The sequence below is a fragment of the Chiloscyllium plagiosum genome, unplaced genomic scaffold (assembly GCF_037043375.1).
Source record: "Chiloscyllium plagiosum isolate Xiang-an unplaced genomic scaffold, Cpla_swu_hap1 HiC_scaffold_36, whole genome shotgun sequence".
NCBI classification, from domain to species: Eukaryota; Metazoa; Chordata; class Chondrichthyes; order Orectolobiformes; family Hemiscylliidae; genus Chiloscyllium; species Chiloscyllium plagiosum.
The window spans coordinates 28955734-28976012 of record NW_028270174.1 but is presented as its reverse complement, the minus strand read 5'-3'; the positions used below and the strand labels follow the sequence as shown (position 1 = coordinate 28976012).

Below are 20279 nucleotides of genomic sequence, written 5' to 3'. Positions count from 1 at the left end.
TTGTCTCCTGTTTCCTTGTACCCTGTCCAAGATACAAGTCAGGGGTCTGATGGAATACTCTGTACTTGCCTGAATGGGTACAACTCCATCAACTCTCAAATTTGGCACGATCCAGGACAAAGCAGTCTGCTTGATTGACACCACATCCACAAGCATTCACCCTCTACATCGTTGATGTTTGGTAGCAGCATTGTGTACCATCTACAAGATGCACTGAAGAAATTCATCAGGTCTCCTTAGTCAGCACCTTCCAAACGCATGACCACTGTCATCTGGACACGGGCAGTAAGTACTTAGGAAGATCACCATCTGCAAGTTGTTCTGCAAGCCACTCACCATCCTGACTTGGAAATGTATCATTGTTGCCTGGTCAAAATATTGGTACGCCCTCCCTTATCACGTTGTGGGGGGGGGGGGGTTGCCAACAGCGAAAGGGCATTAATGGTTCAAGGCTGCTCACCTCCACCTTCTCAAAGCTAACCAGGGATGGCAATATTTGCTGGCAGAACCAGCAATGCTTATTCATGAGATGAGGACAACTTAATTAAAGCTACTGGCTCCAGCGGTGATGGGGAAATGATCCAGGAGTCATGAATAAATTTACCTGTTTGGAAAGTTTGAGAGTGGAGTGGCAATCTTTGGTGTCAGAAGCATGTTGGAGCTGGCAAGATGGACTAGGAAGAAGATGGTGAGATGAAGGAGGGGTTGGTAACGGGCACCCTACCAGAATTGAGAAATACTAAGGAGAAGTAGTAAGGGCTGCAGTATGGAAAACAATGTATTTGGCTGGGGATCTTGTCTCACCGTGTAGGGGATTTGTCAGTTGATGAGCAAGGACACTTTGGAAACTCTTAAGGGAAATGTGGTATCTGATCAAAATTCGCAAAAGTGGGTGAAGGGATTGGAGTCTTTGGAGGGAACTGGTTGGGGGGGATGTATAATTAAAGCTAAGGTTGCAGGTCATGAAGCTTGTATGTCAGTGGAAAGTCTGCCACAAGGGTTAGATATTGAGAAATTCAAGGGAAGGGGAAAGCTGGAGCAACACTATGTTGAGGCCAAGAAGGAGTAGAAATCTGTATCCTAGAATCACAGAATTGTTATCGTGCAGCAAGAGGCCCTTCAGCCCATCATGTCTGCATCACCACATTACCTAGTGCCAATCTCCTGGCTTTTTCACATAACCTTGCATATTATTAGTTTTGCCTCAGAATTGAAAAATTTCTGAGGTTGGTTAATTTACAAATTGATTTGATTATGCATGTCTGAGATGTTTACTTTTTTTTAATTTGGGGAAGCTTTCTAGACTGCAGTTAGGAATTAGACTAACTTTTATGCCAGCAAGTATCTGAAGCATTTTGTAAACTTAAATCCAAAAGCTCTTTTGTGCAACTTTTTGTTTATACTCAGCCTTCCACTTTGTTTCTCTGATTCTCTGCCTTACTTATCCTCTCCCACTTTCCAGCCCAAGATAAGCGAAGACCTAAACATGTTAGTATTGTAAATTCCAGCAATGTCAGCTGCTCTGAACTGGCCGTACGTCAAACCGTGTCTTCTGTGTTTTACCTTAACACAGCACATGTTGCTGTGCATGTCTTGGAGAGTAAGGGGCATTGCAGTGTTTAATCTCGAATTCTTGCTCATTTGGAGAATGTTCAACACTGCGTCTGACGTGTTTGTTTAATTTTAATTGATGCTTTCAAAATAGATTAAGGGAATGGGTAAAATCCCAGCATTTGCATCTATTTAAAAATCTTTAAGCTAGTGATGTGATTTAAATTGAATTGCTAGATGAAAACTAAGGATTTAGTGGTTAGCACTGCTACCTCACAGCACCAGGGTCCCAGGTTCGATTCCAGCCCCTGGGACTCAGGTGTTTGCACGTTCTTCCCGTGTCTGTATGCGTTTCCTCCAGGTGCTCCGGTTTCCTCCCACAGTCCAAAGATGTGCAGGTTAGGTGAATTGGCCATCCTAAATTGCCCATCGTGTTAGGTACATTAGTCAGGGGTGAATGTTGGGGAATGGGTCTGGGTGCATTGCTGTTTGGAGGGTCAATGTGGACTTGTTGGGCCGAAGGGCCTGTTTCCACACTGTAGGGAATGTAATTTCCCATTGGGTTGTTTTGCATTGATGTATTTTTCCAGAGTTCTGAGTGAGTCCACCATCCTCTCTCCAATTGTTTTTACAAACAGCAATGAGAGTAGCTTGCAGAATGTTTGTTTGAGACTGGTATGTATCTAGTAAAATGTTTGCCTGATGAGAAAGCTTTTTTTTTGCTTTGGTGAGTTGGCTGCAGGACTGGGTTACAAATGATAGCATTTTTTTAATCTTGGGACTGTTCGTCATTCGCAATGGAGACTTGTAAGTAACTTAAGTCATGTAGGAATCAATCTAACAATTTCCTCATGCTCTGATATGATCATTATGTACATTTGATTGAAGAAAAGGCAACAATTGTGAAAGGGAGGTACTCACCACTTTGTGATTTGACTGTTTGATAAAGAATGATGATTTTTTTTCTTGCACTCTGTACATTGCTCATGTTTCTAATCTTAAAGGCAGTGGGAGGGAATATTCTGATATTTCTGTTCTAAGGTATCGCCATGTGTGTGCATGAATATTTTCTCTTGGAACTGTGTGGAAAAGATATTGGCAAAACTTTCCAGCATGTTAGAAGAGAAATGTAACCGAAAGCTTCCAGAAACAACTAAAGCTAGAATTACGAGGCTCCTGAGGTTTGTAAATTCCCATCTGTGCAATGGGTTGAGATTACAATACAGTTGACTTTGTCTGGTCTGTTTAAAATAATCACTCACCTGGAACTTACACTGCAACAAACTTATTATTTTTTTTTGAAAAGATTTGAATTCCAAAGTGATGTCTATAGAAAAATGGAAGTTCCGTGTGATCTCATTTTCTCATTAGCCTGTAGTGATTTACCTGTGATTGTGCAAGGAATTCACATCCTTGGGGAAAAGACTTTGTGAAGTGTGAAATCAAAGCACAACATTATTTATAAACAGTCGTGGTTGGGCTGATGTGGAGGACATTTTCCACGTTATGTGTTTATAAAGTCTTTATGACTTGCTCTTTCAGGTTATACAGTGTCACCCACTGCACCAGACTTTTAATTTTCCTTCCATTTCCGTTTTAGATTAGATTAGATTCTCTACAGTGTGGAAACATGCCCTTCGGCCCACCAAGTCCACACCAACCGAGTAACTCACCCAGACCCATTTCCCTCTGACTAATGCACTTAACACTAGGGGCAATTTAGCATGGAAAATTCACCTGACTTGCACATCTTGGGACTGTGGGAGGAAACCGGAGCGCCTGGAGGAAACCCACGCACACACGGGGAGAATGTGCAAACTCCACACACAGTCGTCGAGGCCTGAATCGAACCCGGGTCCCTGGCGCTGTGGGGCAGCAGTGTTAACCACTGAGCCACCGTGTCGCCCACAGAACTAATGAGTTCTGATTGCATTATGGTGACTACTGATGGCATTGTGGTGACTGGAGAAGGATGGGGCAGGAAAGGGGTGGTTGTACCTTCTACTGCCCACAGCCTTGTAGGAATTGGTGTATCTCTGCATGCACCCACCATTATTCATCTCTGCACCAAATGGTGGCTGTGCCTTCAGCTATGCAAGTCCTAAGCTCTTTAAATCCTAAACATCTTTTCCTTTTTTTTATATAAAGCCCTTTACAACAAAACTTTTTTTAATATGTTCTCGTGTGGTTCGGTTTTGTTTTGAGTTTACCTGGATGACACCCCTGTGAAACCATGAAGTGTTTTACTATGAAACAGTGCAATGATAGAAGTGCAAGTTATTTAATTGTTACCATAGTTTTGTGGAAGGCAAATTGCCTTGTGTTGCTAAGTTACTTCCTGCTTTCCTTAAAGCCTACCTGTCCTGATATCTCCTGCGGCTTGGTGTCAGATTTGGTCCAGTATAACTTCTGTCAAGTGTCTTGGGACATTTAATGCATGAGGCCATTTATATATAAATTTGTTGTCCTTGACACAGCTCCATTGCTGAAGTCTAGCTCTTCCACTCTGGACAGTGAAAAGACAACATTTTTCTCTGGGCTGAAGGAAAGTCGTGTGAAGGAAGAGAAGGTTGGTGGGTGGGAGGTAATTGCTGATCAAGCCAGTAGTAGGTGCAAGTAGTTGTCTGAAACTGAGTCTTGTCCAGTCACCCCTCCTTTTGGATGAGAGAAACTATGGCCCTGCATTGTATGTTGCTTGAAACTATTGAAGGAAGCTCTCTGACCATATAAGTAATCTCTGCCTCACGCAATATACTCCAATATTGAACCACTTGACCATTTACTTTGCTGTCTCAGACATTGGTAGTACAGACTAACTGATAGGTTTTGTTCTTGCTGAATAAGAGCTTGGAAATATCTCACGGCTGAGACAAGGTGCTGTATAAATGTAAATTAAGCCTTGCTATACGTTTTAATCACAGATTAAAACTCTAGCAGATATCACTAGAGTATTGTACATATTTCCAAGTGGAGGTCTGGGGTAGAAAATCAATAGCATAGTTCTTGTTCTCTTCCAGTTGTTTCCTATTTCCAGCACAGAAGCTGGTTTTCCATCGAATCCCATCTACAGGTCCTTCCAGTCTCCCTGTTGTGTTGGTCTCGCACTCTCCTATAAGCATCTCTTGCATTTACTTCAGTTGCTTCATGTGGGAGAGAGTTGCACATTCTAATTCTGCAGTTAAACCTTGGGCAATTGACCAAATAAATGTTTAAAAAAAACCTTTTCCTTCCTCTTGGCTGCTGTTTGAATAATACCTTTTGAAAGATAAAATCTGTCTAGTGATATAACTCTTCATAACATCATCATAGAATCCCTACAGTGTGGAAACAGGCCATTTGGCCCAACAAGTCCACACTGCCCCGCTGAAGATTGTCCCACCCAGGCCCAAAACCCTACCCTATTACTCTACATTTATCCCTGATTAATGCACCTAGCCTACACATCCCTGAACACTTTGGGCAATTTAGCATGACCAATTCACCTAACCTGCACATCTTTGGATTGTGGGAGGAAACCAGAGCACCTGGAGGAAACCCATGCAGACACTGGGAGAATGTGCAAATTGCCCAAGGCTGGAATTGAGCCCGGGTCCCTGGTGCAGTGAAGCAGGAGTGCTAACCACTGAGCCATCATGCAGTTTGGTGGGATTGTGTGATTTGCAGAGTTGATGTGGGGTTCTTGTTAACGTGTATTTCTGCTTTTTCGGTTTCCTTACACTTTAAAAAGAAAATGATGAACATGTTTAGTATAAAGTGAATTGCACGAGGACTGAATTGATCTCTGCACGCACCTCCTCTCAATCATAGAGTGGTTGTAAAAGTAAAGTCACCATAGTCCCAGACAGCTGCACCCTCACTGGAGAGAGAGAGAGAGAGAGGGAGGACTTATGATGGTTTAACTTCAGGGACGCCATGCTTTAAGCAAGGGGAGAGATTGAGAACCGGGGACCTTCATTGTAAACTCAGCTGGATACAGGAATCGACCCAGTCTATCACTGACCAGCCATCCAGCCAACTGTACACATAGACACGCACACCTTTGTGCTGGCCCATTGCATTAAGAGCAACTCCTCTCATCCCATTCCTTCCAAACATTTCCCCTTCAGATAATGATCTAATTCTCTTTTTCTTTTGAAAAAGTCATTGTTTGAATTAGTCTCCAGAACATTCTGGGCAGTGCATTCCAGATCCTAACTTTGTGTTACTAAAAACATTTATTCTCGTGACATGATTGCTTCTTTTCCCCAAACACCTTTTTAAAATGTAGCAAATGACCAGGTTTGACCGACTAGTCGTAGTCACTGTGTTTTCTAATATCTTTGTTGAATTATATAGTTTGCTGTGACTGGACTGAAAGAGTTCACCTTCAGCTGACTGAATCTTGTAGCCAGCAGCCACGAGTGTCTTCAGTGTGGATTAGGTGGCTGCAGGCTAGCTCTGTTACTGCTGATAATGTGTTTGAGACATCAGCTTGGCTCTGACGCCTTCCTAAATTCGCAGAGACAGAACATCATTCAGGCAGCCTGCTCTGACTGGAAACCAGGAGCAGGAATGAACGATCATATCAGATTGGAAGCTTTCCTGGACTAGAGTTGATGTTCACCCTCAGTGAGCGATTGTCACTAATGTTCTCAACAGCAAGTGACATTGGGACAAAGAACGAATGTGATGCTCAAGAAGGCATTTTTTAATTGGCGGGGGGACTTCTCAATGATGTGGATCTGGTCCAGATTGCGCGCACAGGCAGAAGTAAGGCTATGAAGGGATTTAAAGATAATTTTACATTGGACATGATGGGAAACTGGTTGGGTCAGCAGGGAAATAGGGGGTGGGTGAATGAGTACTCGTGTAGGGTAGTTTAAGATGGGATCTGAGCAGCAGAGTTTTAGATGAACTGAAGTTTATTAAGGGTGAGGAATGGAGACTGGATGAATCCGTATTAGAATGGATTCTGGATTAGTGGTGCTGGAAGAGCACAGCAGTTCAGGCAGCATCCGAGGAGCTTCGAAATCGACGTTTCGGGCAAAAGCCCTTCATCAGGAATAAAGGCAGTGAGCCTGAAGTGTGGAGAGATAAGCTAGAGGAGGGTGGGGGTGGGGAGAAAGTAGCATAGAATACAATGGGTGAGTGGGGGAGGGGATGAAGGTGCTAGGTCAGGGAGGAAAGGGTGGAGTGGATAGGTGGAAAAGGAGATAGGCAGGTAGGACAAGTCCGGACAAGTCATGGGGACAGTGCTGAGCTGGAAGTTTGGAACTAGGAAGAGGTGGGGGAAGGGGAAATGAGGAAACTGTTGAAGTCCACATTGATGCCCTGGGGTTGAAGTTTTTCGAGGCAGAAGATGAGGCGTTCTTCCTCCAGGCGTCTGGTGGTGAGGGAGCGGTGGTGAAGGAGGCCCAGGACCTCCATGTCCTCGGCAGAGTGGGAGGGGGAGTTGAAATGTTGGGCCACTGGGCGGTGTGGTTGATTGGTGCGGGTGTCCTGGAGATGTTCCCTAAAGCGCTCTGCTAGGAGGCGCCCAGTCTCCCTAATGTAGAGGAGACCGCTTCGGGAGCGACGGATACAGTAAATGATATTAGTGGATGTGCAAGTAAAACTTTAGACGTGGAAGGCTCCTTTAGGGCCTTGGATAGAGGTGAGGGAGGAGGTGTGGGTGCAGGTTTTACAGTTCCTGAGGTGGCAGGGAAAAGTGCCAGGATGGGAGGGTGGGTTGTAGGGGGGCGTGGACCTGACCAGGTAGTCACAGAGGGAACGGTCTTTGCGGAAGGCGGAGAGGGGTGGGGAGGGAAATATATTCCTGGTGGTGGGGTCTGTTTGGAGGTGGAGGAAATGTCGACGGATGATTTGGTTTATGCGAAGGTTGGTAGGGTGGAAGGTGAGCACCAGGGGCGTTCTGTCCTTGTTACGGTTGGAGGGGTGGGGTCTGAGGGCAGAGGTGCGGGATGTGGATGAGATGCGTTGGAGGGCATTTTTAACCACGTGGGAAGGGAAATTGCGGTCTCTAAAGAAGGAGGCCATCTGGTGTGTTCTGTGGTGGAACTGGTCCTCCTGGGAGCAGATACGGTGGAGGCGGAGGAATTGGGAATACGGGATGGCATTTTTGCAAGAGGTAGGATGGGAAGAGGTGTAATCCAGGTAGCTGTGGGAGTCGGTGGGTTTGTAAAAAAATGTCGGTGTCAAGTCGGTCGTCATTAATGGAGAAGGAGAGGTCCAGGAAGGGGAGGGAGGTGCTACCTGGTCAGGTCCACACCCCCGTACAACCCACCCTCCCATCCTGGCACTTTCTCCTGCCACTGCAGGAACTGTAAAACCTGCGCCCACACCTCCTCCCTCACCTCCATCCAAGGCCCTAAAGGAGCCTTCCACATCCATCAAAGTTTTACTTGCACATCCACTAATATCATTTATTGTATCCGTCGCTCCCGATGCGGTCTTCTCTAAATTGGGGAGACTGGGCGCCTCCTAGCAGAGCGTTTTAGGGAACATCTCCAGGACACCCGCACCAATCAACCACACCGCCCAGTGGCTCAACATTTCAACTCCCCCTCCCACTCTGCCGAGGACATGGAGGTCCTGGGCCTCCTTCACCGCCGCTCCCTCACCACCAGACGCCTGGAGGAAGAATGCCTCATCTTCCGCCTCGGAACACTTCAACCCCAGGGCATCAATGTGGACTTCAACAGTTTCCTCATTTCCCCTTCCCCCACCTCACCCTAGTTCCAAACTTCCAGCTCAGCACTGTCCCCATGACTTGTCCGGACTTGTCCTACCTGCCTATCTCCTTTTCCACCTATCCACTCCACCCTCTCCTCCCTGACCTATGACCTTCATCCCCTCCCCCACTCACCCATTGTACTCTATACTACTTTCTCCCCACCCCCACCCTCCTCTAGTTTATCTCTCCACGCTTCAGGCTCACTGCCTTTATTCCTGATGAAGGGCTTTTGCCCGAAACGTCGATTTCGAAGCTCCTTGGATGCTGCCTGAATTGCTGTGCGTTTCCACCACCACTTATCCAGAATCTGGTTTCCAGTATCTGCAGTCATTGTTTTTACCCCGTATTAGAATGGAGTTGACTTGAGCATGGATAAATGTTTGAGATGTTCCAGGCTGGAGCTAGGTAATCTTGTAGGGTTGAATGTTTTCTGATGGAGAGGATATGGGATCAGAAACCCAGCTAAGGGTTAGATAGGATGCTGAGATTGTGACCTGTCTGGTTCCCACTGGGGCAGGAAGTTTAGAATTTGTGATGTGAGTCCGAGTTTGTGGCCGGATAGGCCTCTGCCGTACCACGGTATAATTGGAGAAAGCAGGAACAGCTTGTAATTGGCTATCAGGATGAGCAATCGGACAACACAGAGGCAGTGGAGGTTTTGGGAGAGGCAGTGGGGAGATTGTGTGTTGTGTGATACCAGTGGATAATTGGTAGCTAACCTTGTTTCTTCAGATGTTGTTGCCAAGAGACACTATACAGTTAAAGAGAGAGGGTGAATTAGGGTCCATTAGGGACGACGAGATGAGTTGCTGGATTGCTGAGAAGAAAATGAGAAAAAGGCATGAGGCTCAGAAAGGGGCAGGAGCTGTTTCTGGGTGAGGACGGGTTTGATGCAACTGAGTGTTCTTGGTCTTAAGGGTCAAGTCTTTGTGACTTGCTGTTGGAGTGTGGATTTAGATGGAGGGGTGCAGTGAGGGATGTTGAAGGAGATGGTTAGTAGTGGAGAAATGCTGAGAGGTCGCTTTGCATGTAAGGGAATTCCTGGAGGGGAAAGCCAACAAAGCTTAAGAGTCAAAACTACCAGAAGCGATCTCGTCAGGTTTATCAATTATTGAACTAGCAAATCAGATACATACCAGAATATAATCCTTGGAATTTGAGGGATTGGGCATGGGGCTATAACAGGGGAACAAATGAGGGAATTCAAACCACATAGGCATAGCAAGAGTTAAGAGACTTGTGTCCTGATCGTACTCCAGTAGGAAGCAGACAATATCAATGAGTGGAACTTTAAAGTCTGAGGTGATGTGAGATAAGATTGAGTTGTATGAGCGGCGGAGTCACATTGGAACATCAAAAATCTAGCCGCTCCTCCATTTTTTTTATTCTTTTTGGTTTGCTTGAAAAGACATTGCCTTGTAGGCCAAATGTGTATTTCGGAGCTTAAAAATGTGTTGCTGGAAAAGCGCAGCAGGTCAGGCAGTATCAAAGGAACGGGAGAATCGACGTTTCGGGCATAAGTTCTTCTTTTCCAGCAACACATTTTTAAGCTCTGATCTCCAGCTTCTGCAGTCCTCACTTTCTCCTAAATGTGTATTTCATACAATAGTTTAAAAATCTGAAATTGAGACAGACTACAAGTGCAGTGATCCAGTGCACATCTGGATAGTAGTAACAGGATAGGACAGAGTCAGCATGGATTTATGAAGGGGAAATCATGCTTGACTAATCTTCTTGAATTTTTTGAGGATGTAACTCTGAAGTTGGACGAGGGAAATCCAGTAGATGTAGTGTACCTGGACTTTCAGAAAGCTTTTGATAAATTCCCACACAGGAGGTTAGTGAGTAAAATTAGGGCGCATGGTATTGGGGGCAAAGTACTAGATTGGATTGAAAATTGGTTGGCTAACAGGAAACAAAGGGTAGTGATAAACGGCTCCATTTCGGAATGGCAGGCAGTGACCAGTGGGGTACCGCAGGGATCTGTGCTGGGACCACAGCTTTTTACAATATATGTTAATGATATAGAAGATGGTATCAGCAATAACATTACCAAATTTGCTGATGATACAAAGCTGGGTGGCAGGGTGAAATGTGATGAGGATGTTAGGAGATTACGAGGTGACCTGGACAGGTTAGGCGAGTGGGCAGATGCATGGCAGATGCAGTTTAATGTGGATAAATGTATGGTTATCCACTTTGGTGGCAAGAACAGGAAGGCAGGCTACTACCTCAATGGAATCAATTTATGTAAAGGGGCAGTACAGAGAGATCTGGGTGTTCTTGTACACAAGTCAATGAAGGCAAGCATGCAGGTACAGCAGATAGTGAAGAAGGCTAATAGCATGCTGGCCTTCATAACAAGAGGAATAGAGTATAGAAGCAAAGAGGTGCTTCTGCAGCTGTACAGGACCCTGGTGAAACCACACCTGGAGTACTGTGTGCAGTTCTGGTCTCCAAATTTGAGGAAAGACATTCTGGCTATTGAGGGAGTGCAGCGTAGATTCACGAGGTCAATTCCTGGAATGGCAGGATTACCTTACACTGAAAGACTGAAGCGACTGGGCTTGTATACCCTTGAAGATTGAGAGGGGATCTGATTGAGACGTATAAGATTATGAAAGGATTGGACACTCTGGCAATAGGAAACATATTTCCACTGATGGGTGAGTGCCGAACCAGAGGATACTGCTTAAAAATACGGGGTAGACCATTTAGGACAGAGCTCAGGAGAAACTACTTCACCCAGAGAGTGGTGGCTGTGTGGAATGCTCTGCCCCAGAGGGCAATGGAGGCCCACTCTCTGGATTCATTTAAGAAAGAGTTGGATAGAGCTCTCAAAGATAGTGGAATCCAGGGTTATGGAGATAAGGCAGGAACAGGATAATGATTAGGAATGATCAGCCATGATTATATTGAATAGCGGTGCAGGCTCGAAGGGCTGAATGGCCTACTCTTGCACCTATTGTCTACAGTAAGTTAAAAATCACACAACAGGTTATAGTCCAACAGGTGTATTTGGAAGCACTAGCTTTCGGAGCGCTGCTCTTTCATCGGGTGGTTGTGGAGCATAAGATCGTAAGACAGAGTTTATAGCAAAAGTTTACAGTGTGGTGTAACTGAAATTATATATTGAAAAGGACCTGGATGGTTTGTTAAGTCTCTCATCTTTTAGAATGACCATGTTGGTTTCATTCTTTCATGTGTAAATCGCAAAACTTTTTTAAAAGTTATATTCTTAAAATGAACTTAAACAATTGGTGTCATTTCGGCCCAGATGATTCATTTAAGGTGTGACACCAATTGTTAAAGTTCACTTGAGAATGTAACTTTTAAAAAAGTTTTGCGATTTACATATGAAAGAATGAAACCAACATGGTCATTCTAAAAGATGAGAGACTTAACAAACCATCCAGGTCGTCTTCAATATATAATTTCAGTTACATCACACTATAATCTTTTGCAATAAATTCTGTGTCTTACGATCTTACACTCCACAACCACCTGATAAAGGAGCAGCGCTCCAAAAGCTAGTGCTTCCAAATATATCTGTTGGACTATAACCTGGTGTTGTGTGATTTTTAACTTTGTACACCCCAGTCCAACACTGGCACCTCCAACTTATTATTGTAAGGACATGATGTTTAAAGTTGGGGGAAGTCTATTTTTGTTCTTCTACCTTTCTCTTTGTGTAATGACTACAAGAAGCTTTAAGCCAACAATTCGCTGAATTGTCTTCTCATGGAGAGTAAACACCCATGGTTTTTCTGATCTGCTCCCAAGAAGCTTTAGCTTTTGTCATTTGACATATCAAGGGCATCAATTGGAGGTGGTGGCCAAGTAAGAACAGTGCCAACAAATTAGGCTGATATTCTAGTTTAGAGGGCAAGTTGTGTTTCAGAAGTACGACTATGTTTTTATCAATTAAATCTTTGCCTTTCCCCTGTTGCTTGCAGTAATGCACCGTGGAATTTAATGAAACAAAGGGAACTTCTTAAAGTTCACTTGTGGGGGTGTGGGTGTTGCTGGCTGGTCAGCATTTATCTCCTGTCTCTCGTTGCCCTTCAGAAAGTGGTGGTGAGTTGCCATCTTGAACTGCTGCAGTCCACGTCCTGTGCAGGTGGTCTGTCTGATTCCATTTCATTATTTAGACTTCATAGCTATTAATACAACTGTGTGGTTTACAAGGCCATTTCATAGTGCAGCTGAGAGTCTGGAGGCCAGACCAGGTGAGGATGGCAGATTTTCTTCCCTGAAAGACTTCGGTGAACCAGATGGATTTCTGAAACATTTGGCAGTGATTTCATGGTTGTTGTTAATGCCAGATGTTTTTTGAATTCAAACATTTTACTGTCTGCTGTGGTGGGATTTGAACCCACGTGCCCAGAACATGAGCTGAATTTCTGGATTAATAGTCTTGTGGTAATATCATTAGGCCTTCGCCTACTCCAATTCCTAGCCTCGCAGTCTTGGATCTCTGACATTACAATTAGCAATACCCAGGAGTACAGGACTAATGTATGGCTATGAAAACAAAATCAAAATGCTGTGTTTTCTGAAAACTTGAAACAAAAGTAGTGCTGGAGAAACTCAGCAAGTGTGCCGAGAGAAATAACAATTCAAGTTTTAAGTCCAAAATGCTATTCCTTCCTGAGGAAGAGTCAAATTGTGTCTCTCTTCACAGATGCTACCAGAGCTGCTGAGTTTCTCTAGCAATTTGTTTCTTAGAATCCTCGGCCCATTGAGTCCACACTGACCCTCTGAGGAAGATCTCACCCAGACTCCCTGTAACCCTGCATTTCCTATGGTTAATTCACCTGGCCAGCACATCTGTGAATACTGTGAGCAATTTAGCAAGGTCAAGCCACCTAACCTGCCCATATTTGGATTGTGGTAGGAAATTGGAGCATCCGGAGGAAACACGTGGACAATGTGCAGACTCCACACAGACAGTTGTCCGAGGCTGGAATTGAACTCCAGTCTCTGGCGCTATGAGGCAGCTGGGCTAACCACTGAGCCACCTTGCTCCCCATTTCTATTACTACGATATGACTGTTTCCTAAGTTTATTTTTGGTGCTGTATTTTTTCTTTTGACGGCATGAAGTGTATTCATCTTCAGCACCAATGAAGATTAATATTATGTTCAACAGAGTTGATGAAGTGTAACAACAAACAGGTTTCTGATCTGAATAAAGCCCTAGCGACCTCAACACGGAGCTTGTTTAATATTGTAGTGACATGTGGCCATTCGACTCGCTAGTGCCCTCTGTTGTTCATCACATTAAAAAAAGTTCAGATGCAAGTATTAAGTGTTTCTCTCAACTTGGCTACAAAATTCAAAACACTCAACAATACCAATTCATGTGGTGAAAATAAAGGGTTAGATATAGAAAATGTCAAGTTGAGAGAGTTCCCTGTTTTATTACAGTAATAACATAAACGTCTAGAATTCTGAAATTAAAACTTTATAGATTTCTTTGTGTGGGTAGTCTACGAAAGTCAATAAATTAACCTGCTTTTTATTTTGTTTTCTTGCAGGTCCAGGAACCTTTTGCAGAGGTTCTGCTTTGCTGAAATGATGTTTCTCCTCAGGTCATAAGCTGAGAAAGTGGGATCTAGAAAGAAAACGTGCTCCAGGGGGACTTATTTCTATGCTGCACAATTTTTTTTCCTGTGTGTCTTAGAACACTTCTGTTGAGCGCTGCATGATACTATATGTGCCTAAAACGCAAGGACCTTTTCAGTTTTTGGCAGACACTGAGTGCAGCACGCTGTTGTGTGAAGAAGATTTGGCTGCAGCACCCTGAGAGGCTCCAGGAAATGTGCTATGACATCAGCAGTGGTGGAGAGTGGAGGCCTGGTGTTTGACTTTACCAGTAATGGAATGGAGACCCAACAGCAGCAGGTTAGCACAGGGGCCTTTCTCCCTTATCTTTGTGACAAACACCATGCTTCTATTCTATTTCATTGTTAGGTAAATGCTTTTTTTGACTTTGATCTAGAACCATTGATTATATTCTTGGAATATTAGATGCTGTCAGCTTCTGGAATATGTTGGGTTCGTCGAATCAAAACTATTTTTCGTCACAGCACAACTTGTGTGCATTTCTAATGTTGTGTGCTTCAGTCCACAGCTCCTAACGTTTTAAGGTACAGCAGTATATCGAGCAGACTGGGCTTATTCATAGTGCTAATATCCATTAGTATTTTGTGGGTTTTGAGGCTTAATTTGTCACAAACTAGTTTAACAAAATGTGGGTTTTTGCACTGACTTTTGTTTTTCTTGGCCTAATAGGCAAACTGTATGTCTAGTTTTTCAGCAAATGGCAGAATTTTCTAGTTGTCGGATCTCAGATATTGAAACTTAAAGTTACAGCAGGGGTCTGAACTACTGTGACTAGTTGAAGTCTGGTGGCTGACAATTTTGAGAATACTTTACTTTCAAACTTCTGATGAGGCTCATTGCATGTCCATCAGGGAGCTTGATTTGGTGATCTAAGTTGCCAAGTCATCTTCAGCAATGCCCCTCTAACCAGCACTGTATCTACCACAATGTGCAACTATGGCAGCAGGTGTATGGGACATCATCCAAGTTGCACACATCCTGACTGGATGTATATTGCCATTTCTTTAATAATACTGGGTAAAATTCCTGGAACTCCTTGCCGAGCAACCCTGTTTCACCATATAGACTGCAACGGTTTACAAAGAAGATATACTACAACCTTATGTATTAAACTAGGGACAGGCAGTAAAAGCCCAAAAATTGAGGACTGGGCTGATGTCCTAGGAATGAATAAGACTATAGAATGGTGCGCCCAGAGCTTGAATAAACCACATCAGCCCTGACAACAGGAGTCACGACTAAGAATGTCGAATAACCAAAAGCAGCTTGCTTATTTCAAAAAATTTGGAATTAATGACGTGTGTTCACAATTGAGACTGGAATTGCATTGAAATCCTGAGGAAGATCTTTCTTTCAGATGAGACAATAAATCTCTACCTCTGCCTCTTCAGTGGAATGTAAAAGATCTCATAATAATATTCAAAGATCTAACATTCTTCATCTGACCCAATATCAGTTAGAAAAGTGATTGATTAATTATTGTTTCCTGTGCTGTCTTTAAACCTTATGTGCTGATTGGCTGCCCTGTTTGCCTACTGAGAGGTCATTCTTTGGATTTAAGTTTCACTGTCTGTCTATCTGGTGGGGTGTCGTTGAAATCCACATAAATATGCATTTCTGCTCTGGTTGCTGGAGAATAATTAAGAGTAAAGGCAGCTTTTCTATATTCTCTGGACATTCTAGCATCCGTAGTCTATCTTCCCACAGAGCTATTGGGGAGCTGAAGTCTCATGATTAAATCCAGTTACTGATAGAAATGAAGGGATCATGGGTGGAATTTAACATGCAGGCCACTGTGTGCCATGCAGTATAATGGACAACAATTCCATTTCCATTCTGTTTAGTGTTGGTCTGAAGGGGATGGCAATCACTAACTTATGGGCTATCTAAAGTCAACAAAAAGCAGCTGAGTCTATTTCGACTCCTCCCTGTTTAGTGTCTTTCTCTGTCTGCATGAGTAATACTTCAAAGATGTTAATTTGTTGATTTTTAATTGTTGTTTTAGTGCCTGCGTTGCCTTGAGATGTGATCCAATAGTGAATGGCAAAATACCAATTTCGTTCTAATGTTTAAAACATATGCAAATTGTCATTTAGAATTTTCCAGAAGGATGTAGTTTGGAGAATATTTTAGTGTCAATAATGTGACAGTACATTATGAGCAAAGAAGTGGTGCTCCTTTAAACTTGTGTTCTTAGATTCCAGCCTAACCTGGTTCAAATGTCATGTACTCTGAAGTGCTTGTAATTTATCCTCCTATATTTTAATCTGTGGTGTGTCATTCAAATCTGTATTAGTGCTCTGAGCGCATGTTACTCATTACTGATCACTGGAAATGATGTTTTTCTTTATGCAGTAGTGAAACAGCAAATACTTAGCATTTAAGAACGGCCCACTAACATCTGACTCTAGTCAACTGGTATTATTGCGGTAGACAGACTGTTGCACTTTGAGAGATATCTCCCCTCAGTTTATGTAGTGCCAATCCTTCCCTACCTAAATGAAGAGCATGTGAAGGGTTTGACATTCTAGAATTGGTTGCATATTAGAGTAGCTGAACTTTTCAAAAACAGAAGTTTCTGTATTAGACTTGGCACCTTGAAACTGTGTCAATGAAGAGATTAGGATGCAATCGATGATGTAGTGGATGGAATACTTGGGACTTTTTAAATCCTAGCAGCTATAATATTGTTTTGAATCCCATATTTTCCACATGGGTGTGGTGATGGAGTTGGTCAAGGGCTTCCTTTTTAATGTCCGAGTTCCCTTTTGACAGTGTGGTACTGGATACTGTGTCAATACAGACTGTCACCTTGGACCAGTAATTTCCTCCCTTGAACGTCATATGTTTTCCTCAGATCTGTTAAATCACTTACCTTCTCCAGCCAATCAGCAGATGGCAAAAACTCAATAGAAAATCAACCATATCCTGTCTTGTAAGAGGCCTGTGTGTGTGTGTGGTTTCCGGAAAGGGGCTCTGCAGATTTCTGACCAATTTGACAAATGTCTTCCTATGTCCTCTTGGGAAGAAGTCTTCTGTCAGACTGTTCACCTGGCGCTTTCTATGTTATACGCAGACTTGGAGCCACAGTTGTTAAACACACGTGATTTTCAAACACGACTGAGGCATTGCCTATCCTAATGTCCCAAGAAGCGAGGTCTCATTATATTGTAGTGCACATTGGCATTCTCTTCCGATACCAAAGTTGAAGCAGAAATGACCTTGGATGAGAACTTGGATGATATGCTGTACCATGTACTTGTTATAGAACCTTTTGATTGTCGGGTTACAAAATTACTTCTGAATTTTGTGGGAAAGAGCTACACTTAGTTCAGATGAATGACGTGTGTGTGTGTGTGTGTTTGTGTGTGTGTGTGTGTGTGTGTGTGTGTGTATGTAATTTAAACTGTCCAAGATAAATTGAGAGGATGCTAAGCTGTTCCTGTGGTGCTGTGATAATCTCAAGCCCAAAACAAAATAAATACCGGTGTGATTTTTTTTTAAGAGAATCAGAATCATCTGCAAAAAGAATTTCTGTTTCAATGTTTTTTATCCTTTTGGCCCAGTTTTAGTCCTCTGTTTAATTTTGATTAAATGGAATTTATTTTTACTTTTCCTTTCTAATAAATTGATATTTATGTGAAAGGTTGTGCTTGTTTTTGCTAGCAGTGTATTTTGCTCTGTCAAAATACTCTGTGCATGCAAAAGCAGATGGACACTCTCCCTCACTGCTGGTTAAGCCAGGACAGTGAGTGTTCAGTACCTGTGTGCTTAGTTTTATGGCTTTTTATATCCCACGTCATTAAATATGTAGCACGGCTGATATGTCAGTTGAACATTGTACAGATGCATTAGTTTTTCTGTGAGCTGTAGGTTGTTTTCAAATGGGATACATGTTCTTGCTTGCTAATCTACATTTAATTTTCAACACTATATTGTAATTGTCATCGTGCAAGTGGACAGGCAGACTTTATGATTTCTTCATATGACATTATTACATGTGCGGTGAGCCATCCAATGTCCTGGACTGCAAATTATTTCTCCTAATTTGCTACTGTTCAGTGTTAATAGTCTATAAATAAATAAAGTATAAATAGTTCCTTTGCTGGCTGAGTTTGGGTTCACACTGCCTGGTGCTGTACTGAGCTATTCAGCTGAATGGGTCTGCTATAAAGCACCACTTGTGTACATTGATTGCTAAGCTGCGTTTCAGAGCTGTTCTTTCACCAAGGACAAGAATTCAGGCATGGTTTCACATTTTTTTTCTTTACATTCAGGAACACAGTTCCACAAGCGAACCTGTTATTTGAATGCCCTGAGCATTTGAATGCTTTTATTTACTCCCATAGATCAGCAGCAGTCAAGAGTTCAGGCAGGTGACCTGTTGCTACACTTCTGAAAATCTTTGGAGTACATCAGGTTGGCAAGTATATGGTTGCTGTATCTGGCCATGCTGTGGCATATTCACATTTGGTAATTGGGGAGTTGTTCAGCAGGGAGATTAAAGTCACTTCAGTACTATGGTAGTGATATACATTAGAGGTGTCCATCAGAACCTTCAGTTTAATTATGCAGTGATTTGAAAACGTGCTTTGAGAAACACTGCTACACCATATAATTGTTCTGGGAACCATTTGATTATTAGGTTACAAAATTACTTCTGAATTTTGTGGGAAATGGTCTCACTTAGTTCAAATGAAAGTGAAATTTTGTCAGTAAAGCCAATTAAAAATTGATGTGCAAATTTGTCAGCAGTCTGTTGTTGCTGTTCCAACATGCGCCTAATCATTCATGGTCAGGGTGTGACCCTTTAATTTTGTCTTGGGAACTCATTTTCTTCCCTTCAGCCATGGTGATGTCTTTTGAGGTGTCAGTCAGTGAGGCCCAACAGCTCCTTGGTACTTTGTGTTCGTCTGTCCAGTGATTCAGCTTGGGAGTACCGAACCACCCAGCTTAATTCTGTCCTCGCTGGATATCCATCACAAATAGGGACTTTCAATACCAAGTACTAAATACTAAGTGGGGTCAGAAACTCTAGATTCATTTGTACCCTCTCCACCTTTAGACCAGACATGCAATAAATGCACAAAAAGCATGCTGTGAATGGAATTGCGGGATGCCTGTCTCGCAGACGTGTTCCTCCTCTCTCATGCTGTCTTAGATGTGCACATTCTCTCTCCCTCTCTCCCTCTCTCCCTCTCTCCCTCTCTCTCTCATTCTCTCTCTCTCTCTCTCTCTCTCATTCTCTCTCTCTCTCTCTCTCATTCTCTCTCATTCTCTCGCGCGCGCTCTCTCTCCGCGCGCGCTCTCTCTCCGCGCGCGCTCTCTCTCCGCGCGCGCTCTCTCTCCGCGCGCGCTCTCTCTCCGCGCGCGCTCTCTCTCCGCGCGCGCTCTCATTCTCTCTCTCTCTCTCTCTCTCGCGCGCTCTTTCTCTCTCATTCTCTCTCATTCTCGCTCTCTTTCTCGCTCTCTTTCTCGCTCTCTTTCTCGCTCTCTTTCTCGCTCTCTTTCTCGCTCTCTTTCTCGCTCTCTTTCTCGCTCTCTTTCTCGCTCTCTTTCTCGCTCTCTTTCTCGCTCTCTTTCTCGCTCTCTTTCTCGCTCTCATTCTCGCTCTCATTCTCGCTCTCATTCTCGCTCTCATTCTCGCTCTCATTCTCGCTCTCATGCTCGCTCTCATGCTCGCTCTCATGCTCGCTCTCATGCTCGCTCTCATGCTCGCATTCTCGCTCTCTCGCGCTCTCGCGCTCTCGCGCTCTCTCGCGCTCTCGCGCTCTCTCGCGCTCTCTCGCTCTCTCTCGCTCTCTCTCGCGCTCTCTCGCGCTCTCTCGCGCTCTCTCGCGCTCTCTCGCTCTCTCTCGCTCTCTCTCGCTCTCTCTCGCTCTCTCTCGCTCTCTCTCGCGCTCTCTCGCGCTCTCTCGCGCTCTCTCGCGCTCTCTCGCGCTCTCTCTCGCGCTCTCATTCGCGTGCGCTCTCATTCGCGTGCGCTCTCATTCGCGTGCGCTCTCATTCGCGTGCGCTCTCATTCTCGCGCTCTCATTCTCGCGCTCTCTCTCTCGCGCTCTCTCTCTCGCGCTCTCTCTCTCGCGCTCTCTCTCTCGCGCTCTCTCTCTCGCGCTCTCTCTCTCGCGCTCTCTCTCTCGCGCTCTCTCTCTCGCGCTCTCTCTCTCGCTCTCTCTCTCGCGCTCTCTCTCTCGCGCTCTCTCTCTCGCGCTCTCTCTCTCGCGCTCTCTCTCTCGCGCTCTCTCTCTCGCGCTCTCTCTCTCGCGCTCTCTCTCTCGCGCTCTCTCTCTCGCGCTCTCTCTCTCGCGCTCTCTCTCTCGCGCTCTCTCTCTCGCGCTCTCTCTCTCGCGCTCTCTGTCATTCTCTCTCTGTCATTCTCTCTCTGTCAT

At 44.1% G+C, this 20279-nt stretch overlaps 1 protein-coding gene across 5 annotated transcripts in view; it reads left to right on the top strand.

Moving 5' to 3' along the window:
- LOC122539349 (ETS-related transcription factor Elf-2) overlaps positions 1 to 20279 on the top strand; it is a 190340-nt gene that overhangs the window by 84811 nt on the left and 85250 nt on the right. For 4 of the 5 annotated variants that reach the window (XM_087980054.1, XM_043674095.2, XM_043674094.2 and 1 more), the window contains exon 2: positions 13803 to 14169. The exons of the other annotated variant lie outside the window; for it this stretch is intronic. In XM_087980054.1, coding sequence (XP_087836180.1) covers positions 14092 to 14169 — 78 coding nt within the window. In that variant the 5' untranslated portion in view covers positions 13803 to 14091. The remainder of the gene's footprint in view (positions 1 to 13802; positions 14170 to 20279) is intronic. 5 annotated transcript variants of the gene reach the window in all.